The 22,067-nt window shown below is 38.8% G+C and overlaps 1 protein-coding gene across 1 annotated transcript; it reads left to right on the plus strand.

Annotated features, from left to right (window-relative positions):
* Positions 1 to 7,570: 7,570 nt before the first annotated feature.
* LOC307142947 (inter-alpha-trypsin inhibitor heavy chain H3-like) lies at positions 7,571 to 20,480 on the plus strand. Its single transcript, XM_079844147.1, has 22 exons — positions 7,571 to 7,714; positions 8,553 to 8,716; positions 8,884 to 8,988; positions 9,079 to 9,241; positions 9,316 to 9,426; positions 9,519 to 9,647; positions 9,749 to 9,865; positions 10,139 to 10,307; positions 10,385 to 10,495; positions 12,037 to 12,218; positions 12,304 to 12,483; positions 12,687 to 12,814; positions 12,882 to 13,054; positions 15,187 to 15,369; positions 16,818 to 16,850; positions 16,929 to 16,991; positions 17,070 to 17,135; positions 17,232 to 17,345; positions 17,435 to 17,609; positions 17,698 to 17,846; positions 19,171 to 19,255; positions 19,335 to 20,480. Exons 1-22 carry the CDS (start codon positions 7,637 to 7,639, stop codon positions 19,447 to 19,449), a joined length of 2,793 nt encoding a protein of 930 aa, XP_079700273.1. The 5' UTR covers positions 7,571 to 7,636; the 3' UTR covers positions 19,450 to 20,480.
* The last annotated feature ends 1,587 nt before the right edge of the window (positions 20,481 to 22,067 follow it).

A 22,067-nucleotide genomic window follows, 5' to 3' on the forward strand; every position in this document is an offset into this window, starting at 1 on the left:
ATTATAAATATTTGGATCAGCTCATAAAATTAACATGGTGTAGCAGAATTAATACCACAATCAATTAACCTGTTCGTCCAACGAACGCTCAGTAGGCCTATTAATGATTTATTAATTCTAAGAAATGTTCATTTCCGAGGAAAGAGAAATAACATTCTTACTGTACTATTTAGAGCATGTAGCCAAAATCTGCATCTCCAGTATATGAGCATGAACCACAAACAAGACATGAACAAGACTTTATTAACTAGACTAAACACCTAAACTAATATAACACACACACACCCAGAGGTGGGTAGGGTAGCAAAAATCTGTACTCAAGTAAAAGTATAAGTACTTACGGAAATATTTACTCAAGTAAAAGTAAAAGTAACAATCGTAATATTTACTTGAGTAAGAGTAAAAAAGTATTCAATGAGAAAACTAATCAAGCAGTTAGTTACTAGTTACTTTCGAGCTGATTGATAAGAAGCGAAAACCCTGAATTTCAGACTACTTGGAGAGCATTCACACACCTCTCGGGAACACAATAAGGTTGTATTAGTTAACATTAGTTAATGCATTGGTTAACATGAACTAACCATGAACAACACCTCTGTTCAGCATTAGTTAATCTTTGTTAATGTTAGTTAATAAAAATCCAGATGTTCATGGTTTGTTCATGTTAGTTCACAATGCATTAACTAATGTTAACAATATTTGAATAATGCATTAGTAAATGTTGAAATTAACATTAACAAAGATAAATAAATGCTTTATAAGTGCAGTTCATTATTAGTTCATGTTAACTAATGTAAGCTAATGAACCAAATACATATATACATATATAATGTGTGTGTGTGTGTGATTAATGGTTAAACATACTTTGTTCTTATATTTTATATGTATATATTCTTTAAGTAGGAATAAAATGCAATACCGTTTTTATTTGTATGTATTTTCTACATTCAGACAGGCATCTGTCCGGATTTGTATAAATGCAAGACGTCACATTAGGCTATTCAATTTGTTTTGTTTTGTGGAAAAAAAGGATGTGTAAATGTGCAGATGTGAATGTTTGTTCATGGACGTGTGTTGTTTGGAGGATTCAAACAATTTGTCATTGCTTGCACAAGAGCGCATATGAGGAAAACACCCTGACAGTGTGTGAAACAGTATTATAATAAGGGAAAAGTGCCCAAAGTTACCAAATTGCCATTAATAGTGTTCAAATATAGGCATCATTTTGACACTTACCGCTACATGTTCTTTTCAGGGTGGAATTCTTGAATGCTGAGATGTCAGTTCGTTTTGGTGCACACAGCATGCATCGCATTTTGAATCTATTCTATATCTTGGAGTGAAAACATAGACTGAACTTGAGGCCACAGGTGATCTGCCTCCCGTAGCTCACACACATCTTCCTCTGCTTCGGCCATCATCTTCCGACTAAACGCGCGCTAATTATAAGCGGGTGATGGGTAGCCACCTCTCCAACGTTTCGCAAGACTTGCGAACAAGTCATATTAACTTATTTTAAAATATATAATATAATTATTACCATTTGACAGTAGCGGAGGAACGCCACCGAATGTAACGAAGTAAAAGTACAGTTTTTTCACAAGAAATGTACTTGAGTAAGAGTAAAGTACCTGTGGCGAGCAGCGAGGCTGAGGGACCGTGAGAACAGGACGAGGCCGCGGTCATTAGTGATGATGAGCGCCAGCTGCGTGCCGTCGGCCTCGTGTCTCACGGAGGAGTGACGAAAGTGAAGGACAAGAGAGGACCAGGCCTGGGTTTTAAGTTGTGTTTTATTTATGTTTTGTTATGTGTGTGCGCGGCAGTCGTCCGTGAGGGGCTGCCGCTTTTACTTTCACTTTGTTTGTATTATTTTGATTAAAGTATGTTGAACGTTCGGCGGTTCCCGCCTCCTTCTTCCCACACGAACAAACTGCGTTACATTGGTGCCGAAGCCCGGGAGGAAGGAGGGACATGCTGTCGAAGAGCCCTCATTGCTGAGGGGGGTCGCGGTGCTGAGGAGTTCGGGCAGCGCGGAAGAGAGAAGACCACGAGTGGCTGCCTGAGGCGGTGGTGCTGGAGCGAGTGAAGATCCGGTGGGACAGAGAGCTCGCTGCCGTGCCCCTGGGTCGAGGTGGGGTGGCTGCCGTCCGAGAGGGAGCGGAGGAGTCGCCAGCGCTTGGCCTGATCCGGAGCCTGCTGCCGTCTGCCATTTTGGGGAGGAGCAGGGAGTGCGGGACTGGGACTCGCTGCCGGCTGCCCTCGACAGGAGGAGCCACCGCTGGCCGCCAGGGGGCGGAGGAGGATCGAGCCGTCCACCAAGCGTCCAGTACCATCGCATGGCACCGCGAGGAAGAGCCTCTCGGCTGGCTGAGGACCGAGCGGCAGTGTGTCCGGGAACCGGACAATTTTTTTTTTCCCTTCTTTTCTCCTCTCTCCACTCTCTCGTCTCTGTCGCTCCTCGTGCTCCCAGCTCCATTCTCTCACCTTGCTGTCCTTACCCCCAGGTGCCACGGCCGCCGTGATCGCCCCCCCCGGGGGAGGGGGGGGAGTAGAGCGCAGGTAGTACCCCCGGCCTGCGAAGGGCGTTGGGGATATGTGGCGAGCAGCGAGGCTGAGGGACCGTGAGAACAGGACGAGGCCGCGGTCATTAGTGATGATGAGCGCCAGCTGCGTGCCGCCGGCCTTGTGTCTCACGGAGGAGTGACGGGAGTATAAAGGAGGAGCGACGACAGTGAAGGACGAGAGAGGACCAGGCCTGGGTTTTAAAGGGTTAGTTCACCCAAAAATGAAAATTCTGTCATTAATTACTCACCCTCATGTCGTTGGACACCCGTAAGACCTCCGTTCATATTCGGAACACAAATGAAGATATTTTAGTTGAAAGCTGATGGCTGAGAAAGGCTTCACACAGGCCTCCATTGGCATTCAGTACATTGACACTTCCAAGATCCATGAAAGGCACTTAAAACGTCGTTACAAAGTCTATCTCACCACAGTGGCTCTACAATAATCATACAATGCGACGACAATAGTTTTTGTGCGCAAAAAAAAATCAAAATAACACCTTTATCCAACTTGTTCTCGACTTCCGTGTGTGCCTCCACGACGCATGCGCGAGAATATGACGCAGATCCGGCGTTCGGACATATGACCCAGAAGCGATTTGTTTACGAGCAGAGGAAGACGCGCGTGTCTAAGCTGTTGGATTCTACATTGATCGTGCTTTAGGTCTCGGCGTAGTGCTCAAAATGGGGCTTAAGTGTGTATTTCATCGATTCCCGAACACCGGCGCTACGTCATATTCTCGCGCATGCGTCGTGGAGGCACACACGGAAGTTGAGAACAAGTTGGATAAAGGTGTTATTTTGATTTTTTTTTGCGCACAAAAACTATTGTCGTCGCATTGTATGATTATTGTAGAGCCACTGTGGTGAGATAGACTTTGTAACGACGTTTTAAGTGCCTTTCATGGATCTTGGAAGTGTCAATGTACTGAATGCCAATGGAGGCCTGTGTGAAGCCTTTCTCAGCCATCAGCTTTCAACTAAAATATCTTCATTTGTGTTCCGAATATGAACGGAGGTCTTACGGGTGTCCAACGACATGAGGGTGAGTAATTAATGACAGAATTTTCATTTTTGGGTGAACTAACCCTTTAAGTTGTGTTTTATTTATGTTGTGTTATGTGTGTGCGCGGCAGTCGTCCGTGAGGGGCTGCCGCTTTTACTTTCACTTTGTTTGTATTATTTTGATTAAAGTATGTTGAACGTTCGCTGGTTCCCGCCTCCTTCCCACATGAACAAACTGCGTTACAGTACCCATCTTTAAATATACTCTAAAAGTACAAGTTACCCAAAAAATTTACTCAAGTAAATGTAAAGAAGTAAATGTAATTTGTTACTACCCACCTCTTCACACACACACCCACACACACACACACACATACACACACACGCATAGAGTTTACAAGGGGAAAGAGAGTTGAAGCAGAATACAGGAAAGCAAGAAGTTATGTTTGAAATTCAGCAGATCAACAGCCTTGAGCAAACCATCAGTTTCTTAAATCTAACACATTCTTCTTTAAATGGGGTACTTAATGTATCAAATGATGAGACTAAGGGCCCTATTTTAACTATCTGAGCAGCACATAGTCTGAAGCATAGTTTGCTAGTTTAACGACAGTCAACGCTAAAGGCGCATGGTCCAAAAGGGTTGTACCTAGTCTCTTACTGAGTCATGGGTGTGTTTTTGGTGTAGTGTGCAATAAACCAATCAGTCTCATCTCCCATTCCCTTTAAAAGCCAGGATTCGCTATTTATAATGTCTCGCCCATTTGAATAAAACTGTCCTGATGTCATTTGTGGAGGTTCAGCCAGAGAGCAGACTTGAACCTGACTATACATCTCTGGAGAGATCTGAAAATGGCTGTGCACCGACACTCCCCATCCAACCTGATGGAGCTTGAGAGGTCATGCAAAGAAGAATTGGAGAAACTGCCCAAAAATAGGTGTGCCAAGCTTGTAGCATCATACTCAAAAAGACTTGAGGCTGTAATTGGTGCCAGAGGTGCTTCAGCAAAGTATTGAGCAAAGGCTGTGAATACTTATGTACATGTGATTTTTTTTTAGGGGCCAAGCACCGAAGGTTCTGTGGCACCTATTGTATCCGTTCCCGTCTTTTCTTCTTCCGCCATTGAAGTCTATGGCATCCCATAGAACCGTTTGCGGGAAAGTTGTAACGATTTGACATTCTGATAGAAGACAGTCCCGACATTAAATACACCAATTTTGGTGTCTCTAACTCAATCCCTCTAGCGCCACCACCTGTCCAAAGTTGCACTCATGTTTATGCTAATAACTTTTTAACCTTAAGGGCTAGAAACGAAATTCATCGTCATTTCAGTCATTATACATTTCCCGCCATTTTCAATTTTCCCAAAAACCTACTTTTGCAAACTCGTCCTAGACAGTTCGTCCAATTTGCACGAAAATTGAAACAGATCATCTTCAGCCAGTGCCGGCAAAACATTATGGAATTCAAGTTGATTCGTCAAATTGTTTCCGATAAACTCGCAAACAAATTTTACGTAGCACTTGCGAAAACAGATGTAAAGCTGTATCTCCACAAAGCTTTATCGTATTCAGACCAAACTTGGTACATGTCAGCACAAGCACGTCCTGAGGCAACCTGCAGCGTTTCGGCGCAGCGCCACCTACTGGTCCGGAGATACGAAAAATTGCTATTTTTGCTTTTTTTTAAAAAAGTGGTCTCGTTAGATTCATCATGCTGATGACGTCTCTGATATCCAATTTTACCATATCGGCCATTTTGGCTGTCGGCCATCTTGAATTATGTGCTAAAATGCTGTATTTTATGAATGCATGAACGGATTGTTACGAAACTTGGTATGGGTCATCACCACGATACCCTGAAGTAGCCTGACAAGTTTCGAAACAGCGCCACCTAGTGGAGATTTTTTTTTTAAATGCTTAGAACTTTGGGTGTGGTTGACTTTTTTTTCACGAGACTCATCTCCTTAGACTCCTGAATCGTTGCCGAGTCCAACGATACCACACTTGCCAGGTTTCGCCATATGGTTTGTGCACCGTTGTAATTTAGCGCTTAAAACATTTTTTCTGATATCTTTGAAACCGCTAGTCCGATCGAGACGAAACCAGCGTCAGAAGTTCAGAAACATAGGTCGATAGCTACTTGACAATGTCTAAATGTCAAAATATTGATAGTAAGGGGGAGTAAAATCCAATCAATGTCAGGTGTCAGTCATTTTTCATGTGTTTTTTCATATAAATGTCTATAACTCCAAAACGAAATTAGATATTTTCACCAAAATTGACACACACATGTATGGGCTCACTCCGAGGACACAAAAATGGTAGCATTGTGGCATGGTTGTTGGTGCCAGACAGTATTTCACAATCTGCTCAGTTACTGGGATTTTCACGCACAACCATTTCTAGGGTTTACAAAGAATGGTGATGATGATTCAATGATTCAAGCTGATAGAAGAGCAACTTTGACTGAAATAACCACTTGTTACAACCGAGGTATGCAGCAAAGCATTCGTGAAGCCACAACACACACAACCTTGAGGTGGATGGGCTACAACAGATGAAGACCCCACCGGGTACCATTCATCTTCACTACAAATAGGAAAAAGAGGCTACAATTTGCACGAGCTCACCAAAATTGGACAGTTGAAGACGGTTGAAAAATGTTGCCTGGTTTGATGAGTCTCGATTTCTGTTGAGACATTCAGATGGTAGAGTCAGAATTTGGCGTAAACAGAATGAGAACATGGATCCATCATGCCTTGTTACCACTGTGCAGGCTGGTGGTGGTGGTGTAATGGTGTGGGGGATGTTTTCTTGGCACACTTTAGGCCCCTTAGTGCCAATTGGGCATCGTTTAAATGCCATGGCCTACCTGAGCATTGTTTCTGACCATGTCCATCCCTTTATGACCACCATGTACCCATCCTCTGATGGCTACTTCCAGCAGGATAATGCACCATGTCACAAAGCTTGAATCATTTCAAATTGGTTTCTTGAACATGACAATGAGTTCACTGTACTAAAATGGCCCCCACAGTCACCAGATCTCAACCCAATAGAGCATCTTTGGGATGTGGTGGAACGGGAGCTTCGTGCCCTGGATGTGCATCCCACAAATCTCCATCAACTGCAAGATGCTATCCTATCAATATGGGCCAACATTTCTAAAGAATGCTTTCAGCACCTTGTTGAATCAATGCCACGTAGAATTAAGGCAGTTCTGAAGGCGAAAGGGGGTCAAACACAGTATTAGTATGTGTTCCTAATAATCCTTTAGGTGAGTGTATATTGACACCCTGTTTTGATATATTGACACCAAACTTTGCATGTGTCATTGTTCCCTTATTCTGACCACACCATATCAATTTCGTAACTGTGCACCTATTGGTTGAAAGTGATAAATCATTAAATCATTATTATTGACTGTATTTATCATTTTACAGCTATTTTGCCTAAAATCACCTTAAAATGTCTTTAATTGCTCATTGCTGCAGTTGATCTGACACTGCCAGCCATTTTGTCATGTCTTGTCTTCTTCTTTGCGCTTGGCCCCGATAATGGCTGCTTGCAGCTATATTTTTCTCCTGTTTTTGTTTTTAATACATTTGCAAAGATTTCAAATAAATTCTTTCACGTTGTCTTTTTGGGGTATTGTTTGTAGAATTTTGAGGAAAATAATTAATTTAATCCATTTTGAAATAAGGCTGTAACATAACAAAATGTGCGAAAAATGAAGTGCTGTGAATACTTTCCGGATGCACTGTATATAGGCTGTATGTTTAAAGGGTTTATTTGTGCTTTTCCATTAGAATTGAGTGAGAGTCAAAACCCTAAATTCTGTTGGGTCATAAACAGTCTTCTGTCCTGAAACCAGACACCTGGTTCTGCCTGTGTGTTAGTTGCAGTTAACTTTAGCCCATGGTTTGCTTGTTGGGTGAGGGATATTATGGATTATTTAGAAATAGAGGGGAGGTTTCTTCATCCGCTCAATAATAGCCAATGGCATGATGTGGACAGGAGTTTAAAGGCAGTGTGTGTTTCGAGGTCTGTTTTCTGAGCAGGTCATGATGGATCGAGCAGCTCTCAGACTGATTCTCTTGGGTGTCTTTCTCATCTCAGCCAGTTCACAACAACCTGTGAAGGTGAGGATCAACACGCAGTTTAAGAAGTTTTAAGAAGATGAGACAAAATTCTAAAAACAGATGAATTATTTGTATTTGAGATGAACATCCAGGCAAATTAGATTTAATTCATGAATATATGTTCAAAAGTTTGTGGTCAGTAAATGTAAAAAAAAGAAGAAAATTTTTTAAAGAAATTAATGTTTTTAATCATTAAATTGATCAAATGTGACTTCTAGACATTTATAATGTTACAAAAGATTTCTATTTCAAATCAAAGCTAATGTTTTCTAATTTATTCTTCAAAAACCCTAGAAAAGTATCACGGTTCACACTAAAATAATTTAGCAACACAATTTTTTTAACACTAATTAAAAACAAATGTTTCTTAAGAAGAAAATCTGAATATTATAATGATTTCTGAAGGATCATTTGACACTGAAGTAATGATGCTGAAAATTCAGCTTTGCATTACGGGAATAAATTACATTTTGAGAAAACAAAATATTTGATTTTGGTTTTGATTTAATATGCAAAAATATTTCACAAAATTGCTGATTTTAGTGTATTTTAGATCAAACAAATGTAGCCTTGGTGAGCATAAGAGACTTCATTCTGAAATGTTTAAAAATCTTACTGACTTTTGAACAGCAGTGTTTCATTTCAAATGCAGTTTGAGTAAAGAGAACCATCGATTGCTCAATAGTTTACACTGAGATGTAGTCATCAAAATGTATTTGTTTTTTAGTCCAAAGGCCTTTTCCCTACGCCATTTTGAAGCAGTAAATATTTGAACAATCCCACACAGCAAGGAGTAAATGTGCATCCAATATGACTTTACTGTTTGATGTCTCAACAGAAACAAAATGTGGATATATACAGCTTCCACATTAACTCCACGGTCACCAGTCGCTACGCCACAACCGTCATCACAAGCCGTGTGGCGAACACAGTGAATGAGTCTCAAGAGATCCAGTTTGAGGTCAAGATACCCAAGAATGCCTTCATCAGCAAATTCAGAATGTAGGGAAACATGAGTATTATTATATAAGGAGAGATAAAGTGGTAAAGAAGCCATTTATAACATGTGTGTCTCAGGTCAGGTCCATCGGTTAATGCAGCTTAACAACAACAAAATATGTCTGAGATAAACATGTATTAAGAGGATGTTATTGTCATTTTCTCCATAGGACCATAGAGGGGAAGACATATGATGGTGTTGTGAAGGAAAAAGAGGAAGCTCAGCAGCAGTACAGTCGAGCAGTATCTCGAGGAGAAAGTGCTGGACTGATCAAGTACTGGACTCTTTTTTTTTTTTTATTAGGACCATAAAATGTGTTTTTACAGAAGTTTTAGTAATATGCTGGGATTTATTTATATTTCAGATCTGTTGGAAGGACTTTAGAGGACTTTAAAACTTCAGTGACGGTGGCTGCTTTTAGTAAAGTGACTTTTGAGTTGACCTACGAAGAACTGCTAAAGCGCCGCCTTGGCAAATATGAGCTGCTCATCAATGCTCAACCGATGCAGCCGGTGGCAGACTTCAAGGTAGAAGAAGAACCGAAGATGAAATAGATAATCAATTAAAATGAATAGAAAGTTCATATTTCTTCTCACTTTAGATGGATGTACACATACAAGAGAAACCAGGAATTTCCTTCTTGGAGGTGAAAGGAGATTTGAGCACCGGTGATCTGGCCAATGCCATAAAAACCACCAGAGCAGACAAAGACGTAAGAGAGGTGTAAAACACTTAGCTTAGGTGTTCTCATTATGCTACTACACTTCAAACAAAGTTACCAGATGACCAAACTGATCATTTCAGGCATGGGTGACCTTCTACCCCACTCGAGGTCAACAGGCCAAGTGTAAAAGCTGTGGAGAAAATGGACTGAATGGTGACCTGCTCATAACATACGATGTTGAGAGACCAAATCCTAAAGGAGAAGTCATGGTATATTTTCAATAACATGCTTTACAAGAGTAAAATAAATTTGCCAAAGGATTTAAAAAAAACTGGCTATGTAAAAAGACATGAATTGTATTTTCTTTCAGGTATCAAATGGCTATTTTGTCCACTACTTTGCACCCTCTGATGTTCCACGTATTCCCAAAAATGTGGTGTTTATCATTGACCGAAGTGGTTCTATGCACGGCACAAAAATACATCAGGTAAATGTCAACGTTTCAGCCAAATCAACTGAAAGCATAACAAGCTATGAAATTTGTGATGGTAAAACCACTGAAGGACATTTTTTGAAGGATCTCTCAGCATTGTGTGTTTGTATTATTGTTTAAAGAACAGGGTTTACTGTATTGAAATCACTGGATCATTTGCTTACTTTAATCTACTAACAAATTCTGCCCGCATCTGGTAAATGAGGATCCAGTCGTGATAGAGAAAGAATAACCTCCAGGTGTTCTGACAGAAGTGTTTGTCTTTAGACTCGTTTGGCTCTGCTAAAGATTTTAAGTGATCTTGATGAGGATGACCACTTTGGATTGATCACCTTCGACAGTGAAGTTAGCACATGGAAGCGTGAACTCCTGAAAGCTACCAAGGAAAACCTGGAGAATGCAAAATCTTTTGTGAATGAGATCAGAGATAGAGGAGGTGAGTTCCTAAGGCTAAAATGGAGAGTAAGAAAGTTGTACCTCAAAGTGACACAACTATGTTTGTTCTTCCTTTAGCCACAGACATAAACGCTGCAGTTCTAGCAGGAGTGGACATGATCAATCGACATCCACGAGAGGGAACCGCCTCCATCCTGATCCTGCTGACTGATGGAGATCCCACTTCAGGCACAGATTCACACTCACAAACACAAGCTAATGGTGTTTTATCGTAGCACTAGTTCACTCAGTCGAATTAGAAGATCTGTTAATAAAAGGTTTTAGACATAATTAAAATGCCTGTAGGACCAGTGGATTATTATCATGACCGATTTAGTTCTTGTCTTTTTCAATGAGAGAAAAGAATAAGAAGTAATTGACGAATGCGTCCATTGCTTTCTGATCACTCAAAAAATGTATTTGTTAAGCTAATTGTGTTTTCAGGGTTGTCACGGTCTCACTCTGCTCAACTTAACCTCACGCCAAATTGCCAAACCTGCTATTGATATTAAACAAAGTCTAAGCTTTTAATTTAAAAAAACTTTTTAAAGCGAAATTCAAACAATAAATATCGTTTTGGCGCACTTAATGAGGCACAACAAAAGCCAGAGCCGTTTTGACATCTCGCAGCGGTGTGTGCGGTCACGCGGTTCATGGAGCTCTCAATACTTCTAGCGCTGTGTCAATACATTTGAATAGCTTAAGCGGATATACAACAGCTTCACTATACTGATATTTGCAGCAAGTTTTGGTAAACAGTACAGCATAGTGTGCATTGATTATTAGATCAACCATATTTACAGGATCATTTTATTATGGAGAGTGATGGAGATGCAACATTGATAACATTAATATTTTTCTTGTATTTAGCCCTCAGGTGTTTATTATTAATTGCTCACACTCATACTCATTGATGGTCAAATGTGACCATACACCGTAACTATTTTTCAATTAAATAAATGTTCTATATTATAGTTCAATAATAATGATTGAATATTTTGAGGAGATGTTTTGGTCCTAATAATATTTGTGCAATAATGATTGTCAATTAATGACCACTTAAAATATTTTTCTTCTAATATTTTTATTATATATATTACAATTAGTGTAGTCATTAAGGTTAAAATAGAGAATTCCAATTCAAAGAGGCAAATTAGAGTCATGTGGCTAGAAAAATTATAATTTAATTTGTAATGCCATTATCCACCAGGTGCCTATATGGCTCTTTAATAAATATACATGTATCTAGTCTAGATGCTCAAAAAAGTATTGCAGACCATAACTGCTTACTTATTTTTAGGTTTTGCATTTTAATAAATATTTAGATATGATCAAACACTAGATTTCTTTAAATGTGAAATTTTACATCCTAATATTTTTAATGATACTTATATAAGCACACACAAGTGAATATTAATGAATGCGAGCACATTATTTAACCCAAGAAACGTTTAAAATAGTGCTAAAAAAGAGCTAAGGCAAACTTATTTTTCGTTATGTACAGTAGGCTATATATATGAATTGATACTGAATCAACATCAAAATCGATATTTGGGGGGGCCAAAAGTGGATAATTATCATGACATAGTTCTTGTCTTTGTCAATGAGAGAAAAGAATAAGAAATAATTGCCCAATGTGTCCCATTGCTTTCTGATCACTCAAAAATGTCATAAATATGATTTTCAAGCATGTACTGTAGGTAGACTGACTTATTTGTCCTCTGTAACAGGTGAAACTTACATAAAGAGGATAATGGCCAATGTGAAAAAGGCAATTGGGCCAAAGTTTCCCCTCTATTGTCTTGGTTTTGGATATGATGTTAACTTTGACTTCCTGACAAAGATGTCACTGGAAAATGGTGGAGATGCTCGTAGGATTTATGAAGATTCGGACGCTGATCTACAGCTGCAGGTGAACTACAGAGAATCAGCTGTGAACTCATCCTCAGTGCTTGTCTGTTCTGTGTTTGAACCCTTTATTTTGGTTTGTATTGTAGGGCTTCTATGAGGAAGTCGCCGTCCCTCTCCTCACTGATATTCAAATTAAATACACAGGAGGGACAAACCTTACCAAGACCAGCTTTAACCTGTACTTCAACGGCTCTGAGATTGTGGTATCAGGACAAATCACAGACAACAGTGTGGAGAGTTTCACCACTGAAGTCATTGCAGTATCAGTAAGATCATCATGCTTTACAAATTGTATCAAATTGGTAGGGATTTTTCTAGACAGTCTCAACCGAGCTCATTATATTGGATATTAGAATCATCGATAGTCAATTGTTTAAGAGTTTGGAATAATGGTTACTTATCAAAGAAGGTTATTGCTGAAAGTGGTAAAGACAACATTTCTGATTAAAATGATGTTATTTCTGAGCAGAAAGGCAATAATGTGACGTATCAGGAAACTGTAATGACAAAAGACCCCAGTGACGTCCCACCTGAGAATGAAGATTTCATGCAGAGACTGTGGGCCTACCTTACAGTGAAGCAACTTCTGGAAAGACAGTAAGTTTATGAGTGATATGACATTCTGCATTTTAAGTTGGACATTGAGGACATCTTTCTGTCTCAGGGTGCTTCTTAAAGGACAAGAGAAAGAGGATGAAAAGAAAGAAGCTCTCAAACTGTCCCTAAAATACCAGTTTGTCACCTCCCTCACTTCTATGGTCGTCACGAAGCCACAGGAAGGTGAAGTGGAAGTTGCCGACAAACCCAAAGAGGGAGGAGAGGAACCCAGACCTCCAGGTGAGAACTGAGAGGTTTTAGTATCTTACATACCTTGTAAATGAAAGAGCAAGGTCCATTTTATGCAGCAAAATAAATAAAGTGACAGTGATAGCAGCAATATTAAAAGTTATGTACAAATGTATTAATCAAGCTTTGCATCAACTGCATTTTTGCATTCTAATATGCATATAATATATGATTCAGCTACTGTATTTATACACAAAAGCCATAGATCACTTGTGACATAGTTTTAATCAATAACTGTTTATATTACAAGTCATTACAAAATATATTATCTGCATAAAATGAGTAAAAACTTTCGACATGAACATTTATACATGAAGTATGTCTCCTTTTGTCAAAAATGAGTGTAGAATCTTAAACATTTCTTCTTCATTTTTATCATATCGTTGCTTTGTTTTAGAATGTTCACCCTAAACTTTTTCCAGTTTTATATAAACTATGGTCTTGGACTTGCTGCCCACTGTATACTGTGAATAACACTTTTCTCTTTCTTTTTTAATTAGTAATGAGTTTCCGTCTTTCATCTTCAAATTCATTTGCATGTATAAAACAGTTAATTTACTCAAACTATTGCAGATAATTTAAAGTTGAGATGAAACGGAAGTAGCGACAGATGTTTTCTTTCGTATTGTGATGCACATCTTGTACATCGGTTGTCTATTGGATTTTGAGATGACACCTCTTTTCCATCTCCATTATCTTCATGTATATGTCACCAGAAAGAAGTCTGTCGCTTTCACCATTTTTGCTGTGTGGCAGGGCTATTTATCTGCTGAAAGACCTACAGCCACCAGAGAATAGAATACCATTTCCATGAAAGGCTGTATATGGTCTGCAACAATGCTTAGGTAGGTGGAACATGTCAAAGTAACATCCACATGGATGGCAGGACCCAAGGTTTCCCAGTGTTGCACCCTTAAAACAGACTCCGTCTTCTCTTTTGCAACTTTATTTTGCCAGTTCTGTTGGAATTATTTTTTTACACAAAGCAACACAAAATCTTCATGCATCAGTGATATTTTAGACGATCACTTCACTCGTTTCTGTTTTCTCTCCCTTCTCCGCGTGCGCCGGCCGATGACATCATCATAACTGAACTTTCACCTCTCGGTAACATATACCCGAATAATATCCAGAATATTTATCAAATGAAATTACAATGAAATTATAATACTTTCCCTTACAGAATTCTAAACATATACCCATTATGAAATTATAAAATTATAAAACAATACTTCTATACTTCTAGGTCGCAACACCAGCACAACATTGCCCAAAGCATCACACTGCCTTCGCCGGCTTGCCTTCTTCCCATAGTGTATCCTGGTGCCATGTGTTCCAAGGCGCACACGCACCCGGCCATCGACATGATGTACTAGAAAACATGATTCATCAGAGCGGGCCACCTTCTTCCATTGCTCTGTGGTCCAGTTCTGATGCTCACATGCCCAATGCTGGTGCTTTTGGCTTTGGACAGGGGTCAGCATGGGCACCCTGACTGGTCTGCGGCTATACAGCCCCATACGCAACAAACTGTGATGCACTGTGTATTCTGACACCTTTCTATCAGAACCAGCATTAACTTCTTGAGCAATTTGAGCTCCAGTAGCTCGTCTGTTTGATCGGACCACACGGGCCAGCCTTCGCTCCCCACGTGCATCAATGAGCCTTGACCGCCCATGACCCTGTGGCCGGTTCTCCACTGTTCCTTCCTTGGACCACTTTTGATAGACACTGACCACTGCAGACCGGGAACACCCCACAAGAGCTGCAGTTTTGGAGATACTCTGATCCAGTCGTCTAACATCACAATTTGGTCCTTGTCAATCTCGCTCAAATCCTTACGCTTGCCCATTTTTCCTGCTTCTAAGTAACACATCAACTTTGAGGACAAAATGTTCACTTGCTGCCTAATATATCCCACCCACTAACAGGTGCTGTGATGAAGAGATAATCAGTTATTCACTTCACCGGTCATAATGTTATGCCTGATCAGAGTACATAAATATATAATTTACAATAAGATTAACACATTTAGAAAATAGATGGGGTGAATTTTCATTTTATGCAAAATTCAATATACTGCATCTGCCTTTAAATATATATGTTCTTGTTTTATATCCCAGTTCCAGGAGTTTACCATTTGAGTCCCGGTCGGGTCGCTCAGGGCAGTCGGGTCGCTCAGGGCAGTCGGGTCGCTCAGGGCGGTTATGCCGTTCGGCTCAGTAAGCCCAGTCAGCCCCGTCGGGTCTTTATGAAAAGTCTACCTGCTCCACCTGCTCCATCTGCTGCTCATCCCAGGTTCCATGGTATGGTTTTTTTCTTCTTCTTCTAAAAATTGGCAAAGCCTCCTATACTTTCTCGAGAATGTGTTTATCATTGGCTGCTTAGTTTTAGTTTTTACAAATAATTACTGCAAATTTGCTTTATTAAAAGCAAAATCAAAAGTAAAAAAAGCAACACAGTGTAGAGAATTAAATGAAAATAAATGAAATAAGGCATTAGGTGCAATTCAGTAATAAAGCCTCTTAAAGGGATAGTTCACCCTAAAATGAAAATTAAATCATAATTTTCTCACCCTGGTGTTGTTCTAATGCCGTACGGTACGCCCTTCTTTCTTTTTCTGACCACAAAAGGTGAGTTTGTAAAAATGTTCCACTCGTGCTTGTCCATATAATGGCAGTGTATAGTGATCAGATTCAAGCTTTTAAAAAAAGACACAAAAGTATCACAGAATGATCCCATGTGACATGTGTCGTATATTCCAAGTGTTCTGGGGGTATACAATAGGGTTTGGTAAAAAACAAACCAAAATTTTATTATTTAAATGAAGTCCTGACTTTGGTTGTTGGTCTTCTGTGCTCGACTGCACGTTTGTGAGACTCTATTAGCTCCACAGTTCACTTTGAAAAAGCACAACATTTGTGAGAAATCAAGAACAATAAAAACACAACCATGTGTACTTTCTTCTCAAGGTTAATGTATCCATTGAGTTCATCGCAACAAGAAGTTATCACGTTCACATCCGGTCCAGAGATATTCAACTCAGTGAAGAAAGTGCACACCACACAGATGCTTTTTGGGATATCTAGGCTTATAGGCTTAATAATAATAATAATAATAATAATAATAATAATAATAATAATAATAATAATAATAATAATAATAATAATAATAATAATAATAATAATAATAATAATAATAATAATAATAATAAAATTCCAGCTGAAAGAAATAGCTGTTCTTTGACTTTTGGTGAAAAAGACTCCTATACTTCCTCGAGAGCACATTTATCATTGGTTAGTTTGGTTTTTTTTTTTTCTTTGTGTTATTATTGAAAATTTGCTTTATTAAAATCAAAATAAAATGTAAATCCATATTTTTTAGTAGTAGAGAATGAAATGAAAATAAATGAAATAAGGCATTTGGTGTGATTCAGAAATGAAGCCTCTTAATGTTAAGCAACATGTGGAAATACATTTTAGTCATGGAAAGAAAATTATTTGATTGTAGCAGTTTTTTTTTTTTTGAGTTTTGTGAAAATAATTATAATGAAAGATTTTTTGAGAAATATAAAAAAATAATTTGGAACAATTTACTGATTCATTTAATTATTTCTCCAATGGTTTTAAGATGCACTGGTACATTTTTTATTATTATTTATTGATTTCATTGAGTGCCGTTACTTCGGTTAGTAATATTGATCAACTGACTTGGTATTTAATACACCAACCCCCTTCCTCCTCCCTTTTTTTAGACTCACCTGATTATTACATCGATTCGTATTCTGGTATGTATTCAAATAGTGTAGCTTTGATTCTGCCTTGTGTAAAGAACATCTAATCTGATCAGTTGCACCTTCTCTTAGATTTGCTCATTGCTCAAATGCCCATTATGCATTGGCAGAGTGAGCCTCTTCTCCCTGCTATAGGTACATAAAGATCTCCCAAACATACTTAAAGAACATCTGTAAAGAACATCTAATCTGATCAGATGCACCTTCTCTTAGATTTGCCCATTGCTCAAATGCCCACTATGCATTGGGAGAGTGAGACTGTTCTCCCTACTATGTCAGGTAAATAAAGATCTCTCTTATAAAGAAACATTCTTATTATGTAAGACAATTTTATATATGAATTATGATACAGCATTTGGTTATGTTTTCGCTCAGTTCCAACCATTAGTAGCAATCGGTTCCTGCTGCCCACTGCTGGTCAGTCTAAGCCACTTTGTTTTGACGTTCCTGTTCCTCACAAACTCAAACTGCTACAGGATTCTGCTTCAGGTAACTATTACACACTTACTCTACGTGCACATCCTTTTGAAAGTTTTATTGAATGTTTTGTAGACTGTGTGGCTTTCTGTGTGTCTTAGAGTTCTCTATGAATGGAGAATTCATGACTAGACGAAAAGGATTCAAGAAAATTGCTTTTCATTTCAAAGCAAACCATCATCTGACAATAAACACAAGGTCTATCAAATTCCAAGATGGCCAGAATCTTGTTGAGTTTTTGTGGGACCAGGCATCAACTCAACACAATACAGAGGGGTATAAACTACTCAAACTATACGTGTTTTACTACATGTGTGTGTTATAGTGAATTAGATTTAATTCATCAGTTTCTCTGTTTCAACAGTGTGTCTCTGATTCTACGGAGTAATGAAGTGGACGTTACCATGGGAAATATAAGCGTTGTTATTCTTCTTCACAAGAAAAATGGTGAAGCGTTTCTGTGGCCTGCTGTTCGCCAACAGCCAAAAGATGTCAGTTTGATGGGCATTTTAGGTAAGAGTCCTCACGGAAATATTTTTTTAACATATATTAACACTTTACACAATTGACCCAGATAACAGGGAGCGTTCTCAGAACTTTATCTAATGTTTTGGCAAGGTTCTCTCAAAGTTATGAACAAATGTTCTTCCAGTAACATTAATAGAATGTTTGTTTAAAGTTATCTGGTCTTTAAAACTGTTCATAAAACATTAGCACGAAAATGTTATTTGTATGTGTAGTTCAGTCATGAAACTCTAGAAGGCGCCGCTATACATGCAGTCTGCAAGCAATCACATCATTACCACATGGCTCAAGCTGATTGGCCTCTGCTGATCCTACAACCAATGAGATTCCTTTCTCCTTTCTCTTTCTTCCTTTCTGGTTCATTGTTTGCAGTTAATCAGAGGCTGAATCCGAAATCGCCCCCTAAACCCTCAATCACTATTCCCTACTTTAGTCCACTAATACAGTTCAGTTCAGAGTGAATGAAAACGAGTGAGTGAACTCGGACAGCTGTTTTGTGTACATCGGCTGTACACTCGTTATTGCGGTGCAATGTGGGATTGAATGAGTGCCCTCAATAACGTCCACTATGGTTTCGGACACCACTACAAATGGCTGTGCCCTCAAATAGTGCCCTATTTAAGGGTATAGGGGGCGATTTCGGATTCAGCCGTTGTTACCTTCTACCTCCCCCAGCTCCACCTGCCTTGATCTGCTGTTTTCAAACTTTTTTTGTCAGCCAAACCCCTTTGACCAAAATAATTTACTTGAAGTACCCCCTGAGATTTGCATGTTTACTTCAAACACATTTATTATTTAGTAAGTCATTATTATTTCGATATTTTTATTTTAATATTTTTAGCCTATTTGTTTCATTTTTATGATTTAAATATAATTTAATTAATTGCTTGTTATCAATTTATGAACCCCCCTGCAATTCCCTTGCAAACCCACAGGGATTTATGTATGAGAGTTTTCATGATTGAAATATTGTTCATGGAATTTTTTTTTTTTTTTTTTCTGAAAAAGTTTAGTTGGACATTCCTCTAGTGTTTTTACTGCTCGATTCCGAATGTTCTGAGAATTCAAAAGTAATGTTCACATAATGTTTGAAGTAAGATCAAATGGAATGTTCCCCTAACATTCACATAACTGAGAGAAAAAAGAGAACATTCCGAAATAATGATTTATTTAACGGGAATGTTAGAAAAACCATCTTAGAACATATTTTTGTTTTGTTAGATGTGTGAGCAATTAAATGGTAAATTTTGATTTGTAACTTTTGTTAAACCAACACGGGATAAAATCTCAATAACTGTGGATTATATTGAAGGAAAAGCTGAGGCTTCATATGAGGAGGTTCAAGGATCACAAACACCAACTCTAAAGATAATGGACCAGGAAGTGAAGGCGAGTGTGTAAGTGATCAAAAGATATACACACAGCTGATTTTTCCCTTTATTATATATCTGTTTTAATCTATGAATGTATCTGTAGGGAGGATGTCACAGACTACACACTTCCTTCAACTCCGGTTATCAGATGTTGGCTTGTCCCATTCCAAGCTGTGATGCAGAAAGACATTTCTGATTTCACTGTCACTAAGCTGTAGAGTTCAATGTGGGCAAATTATAAACTAGGACAGAACATGTTTCTATGTAAAATACTTACTGATGTTTGGGTTAAGTATATGTTTTAGTCATGACACGACACCAACCTTTGCCTTTTCATGAATCCATCATAATAAAAGACAATGTGTTTTAATATGGATGTGTGTGTGTGTGTGTGTGTGTGTGTGTGTGTGTGTGTGTGTGTGTGTGTGTGTGTGTGTGTGTGTGTGTGTGTGTGTGTGTGTGTGTGTGTGTGTGTGTGTGTGTGTGTGTGTGTGTGTGTGTGTGTGTGTGTGTGTGTGTGTGTGTGTGTGTGTGTGTGTGTGTGTGTGTGTGTGTGTGTGTGTGTGTGTGTGTGTGTGTGTGTGTGTGTGTGTGTGTGTGTGTGTGTGTGTGTGTGTGTGTGTGTGTGTGTGTGTGTCTAAAATCTATGTGATTTTAACCATAATATGTATTTTTTGGGATAAGCATTTCTTCCCTTTAAACACTGTCTCAAGTCAAACAGCTCCCTCTTGTGATTACTCAGACTGTCTCGCAACTGCAAGATTAATTTACCGTCAAATATACCTTGAACTCGGTTTTATTAACCCAAACCTTATTTACTCAAGGTATGGAACAGATGCTAGAAAAAAGCGTGTCGTTCTACTTCCTCTTCTTCTTTTGTTTAATGGCGATATACATAACCTATTTGGTGGTTGTGCAATCATTTTAAAATCCTTTTTGTTTAATAAGTAATCTTTATTCACTGAGAATAAGGATTATATTGTTTGTTTGATGCTAATTAATTGACTGCAGATCCATGTGTGAGATGACAATAAAATAAATAATAAATATATTTGAATTGAATTAACATTTAAACATTACCTTGTTATAATTAGAATTACCTAGTTATTTAGAATTGATTTATAATATTGTATATTGTACAACTGTAACTAACAAATGTATTTATATGAATATAACTATATTATAGGGCTGTCAAAAGATTAATCGCGATTAATCGCATCCAAAATAAAAGTTTGTGTTTACATAATATATGTGTGTGTACTCTGTTAATTATTATTTATATATAAAAACACACACAAGCATGTTTATATTTAAGAAAAAAATAGTATTTTTTATATATAAAACATTTATATTTATATATATTATAGATTATATAAATGTATATACAGTATAAATATTTCTTAAATATATACATGAATGTGTGTGTATTTATATATAAATAATAATTAATAGAGTACACACACATATATTATTTAAACACAAACTTTTATTTTGGATGCGATTAATCTCGATTAATCTTTTGACAGCCCTACTATATTAATTATATAACACACATCTGAAAACCTCTTAAGCAAACTAATACTGGATCATGAGCTGCTCTGGAGAAGGTGCGCAAAACGGCGGCCATAAAAGCGGCATTTAAAAATTTATTTTTTTGACACGGCGTGTAAAAAACTGCCCGACCAATGAGATCGACACATTTGTTCACGTGCCTGGAGCTGCTGAAACTACAGTACAACACCACTTGGTGGCGCTCAAGCACAAAATGGTCTTGCCGAGCACACATAGGGTGCGTCTCAATCAGCCCCCTAGTTCAGTAGTGGCGCAGCACCACCTTGTGTACCGGGAGCGCCATCTACTGAATTTGCACGTTCACTTGGTGCGATATTCGTCCCGGTGTGCACAGGCCTTTAGTTGCTATGTCTACTCAGGCCCTGTCCACGAACACAGATATTTTCAAAACCGCATCTATTTCTATGCGGTTTGGCTATTTGTCCACACGCAAACACAGTATCCGGACACTGAAACCAAGCTTTTTTGAAAACTCCTGCCAGGGTGAACATTTTTAGAAACTCCGATTGCAGTGTTGTTGTGTGAAAACCTTGAAACCGGAGATTTTGGCTTGTTGCGTCAGAACCTGAACCGGCAATAACCTTTTTTTCCAGGCTTCTTATTGCCCAACATGGCTTTACGGTTAGTGTTATATTGCCATCTGTTGGTTTGGCATGCTCTTGACAGCGCTTCATAGCATGTTCTTCATGTGGACGCAATTTTTTTTTTAAACCAGAGGAGGGAAAAACTCCCTGTGTAAAAACATACCCGTGTAAGCGTGGACTAGGCCTTACATCCCCTGAAAGTTGCCTCTGTTACCTTTTGGAACCGAAAGTTGAGGTTATCCGCTTACTTACTCTTAAACATACCCGGGTATGTCACATAACCTGCTTTCTGGAATACCCCCCAGCTTTGACACACAGGGTTGAGGATCCAAACACAGTCTTTAAGGGGTAATTTGGAATCATAAGCCGCGTTTCCACCGCAGGAACTAGGAACTTTGGGGTGGTACTCTGTGTGTTTCGACCGCAGGAACCAGGGTCTAAATGAAGTTCCAGGTAAATATTTCCCCCTCCGAATGGCCCTGCTCGCGAGGTAGTACTTTTTCAAAGTTCAGGAACTTTCGGGGTGGGACTTGGGCGCTGAACATGCTGATTGGTTGAACTCACCCAGCATTTTATTTCAACAGGCATTTTTAAAAGTCTTGCGAGGTTCGTTCTGCGTTCAGTAAATATCAGTCTTGCTCTTTCTGTCCGATGGCGCACGTTCGTCTCAGCCATCGCAC

The sequence above is a fragment of the Gobio gobio genome, assembly GCF_949357685.1.
Source record: "Gobio gobio genome assembly, chromosome: 19".
Taxonomy (NCBI): domain Eukaryota; kingdom Metazoa; phylum Chordata; class Actinopteri; order Cypriniformes; family Gobionidae; genus Gobio; species Gobio gobio.

What these genes read in the sequence shown, in the direction of transcription:
- LOC307142947 (XM_079844147.1), top strand. Translation starts at nt 7,637, where the DNA reads ATGATGGATCGAGCAGCTCTCAGACTGATTCTCTTGGGTGTCTTTCTC. An exon ending in ACGGCACAAAAATACATCAG is followed by an intron (nt 9,866 to 10,138) that starts GTAAATGTCAAC and finishes GTTTGTCTTTAG; the next exon opens with ACTCGTTTGGCTCTGCTAAA. An exon ending in TGTTCTCCCTACTATGTCAG is followed by an intron (nt 17,136 to 17,231) that starts GTAAATAAAGAT and finishes GTTTTCGCTCAG; the next exon opens with TTCCAACCATTAGTAGCAAT.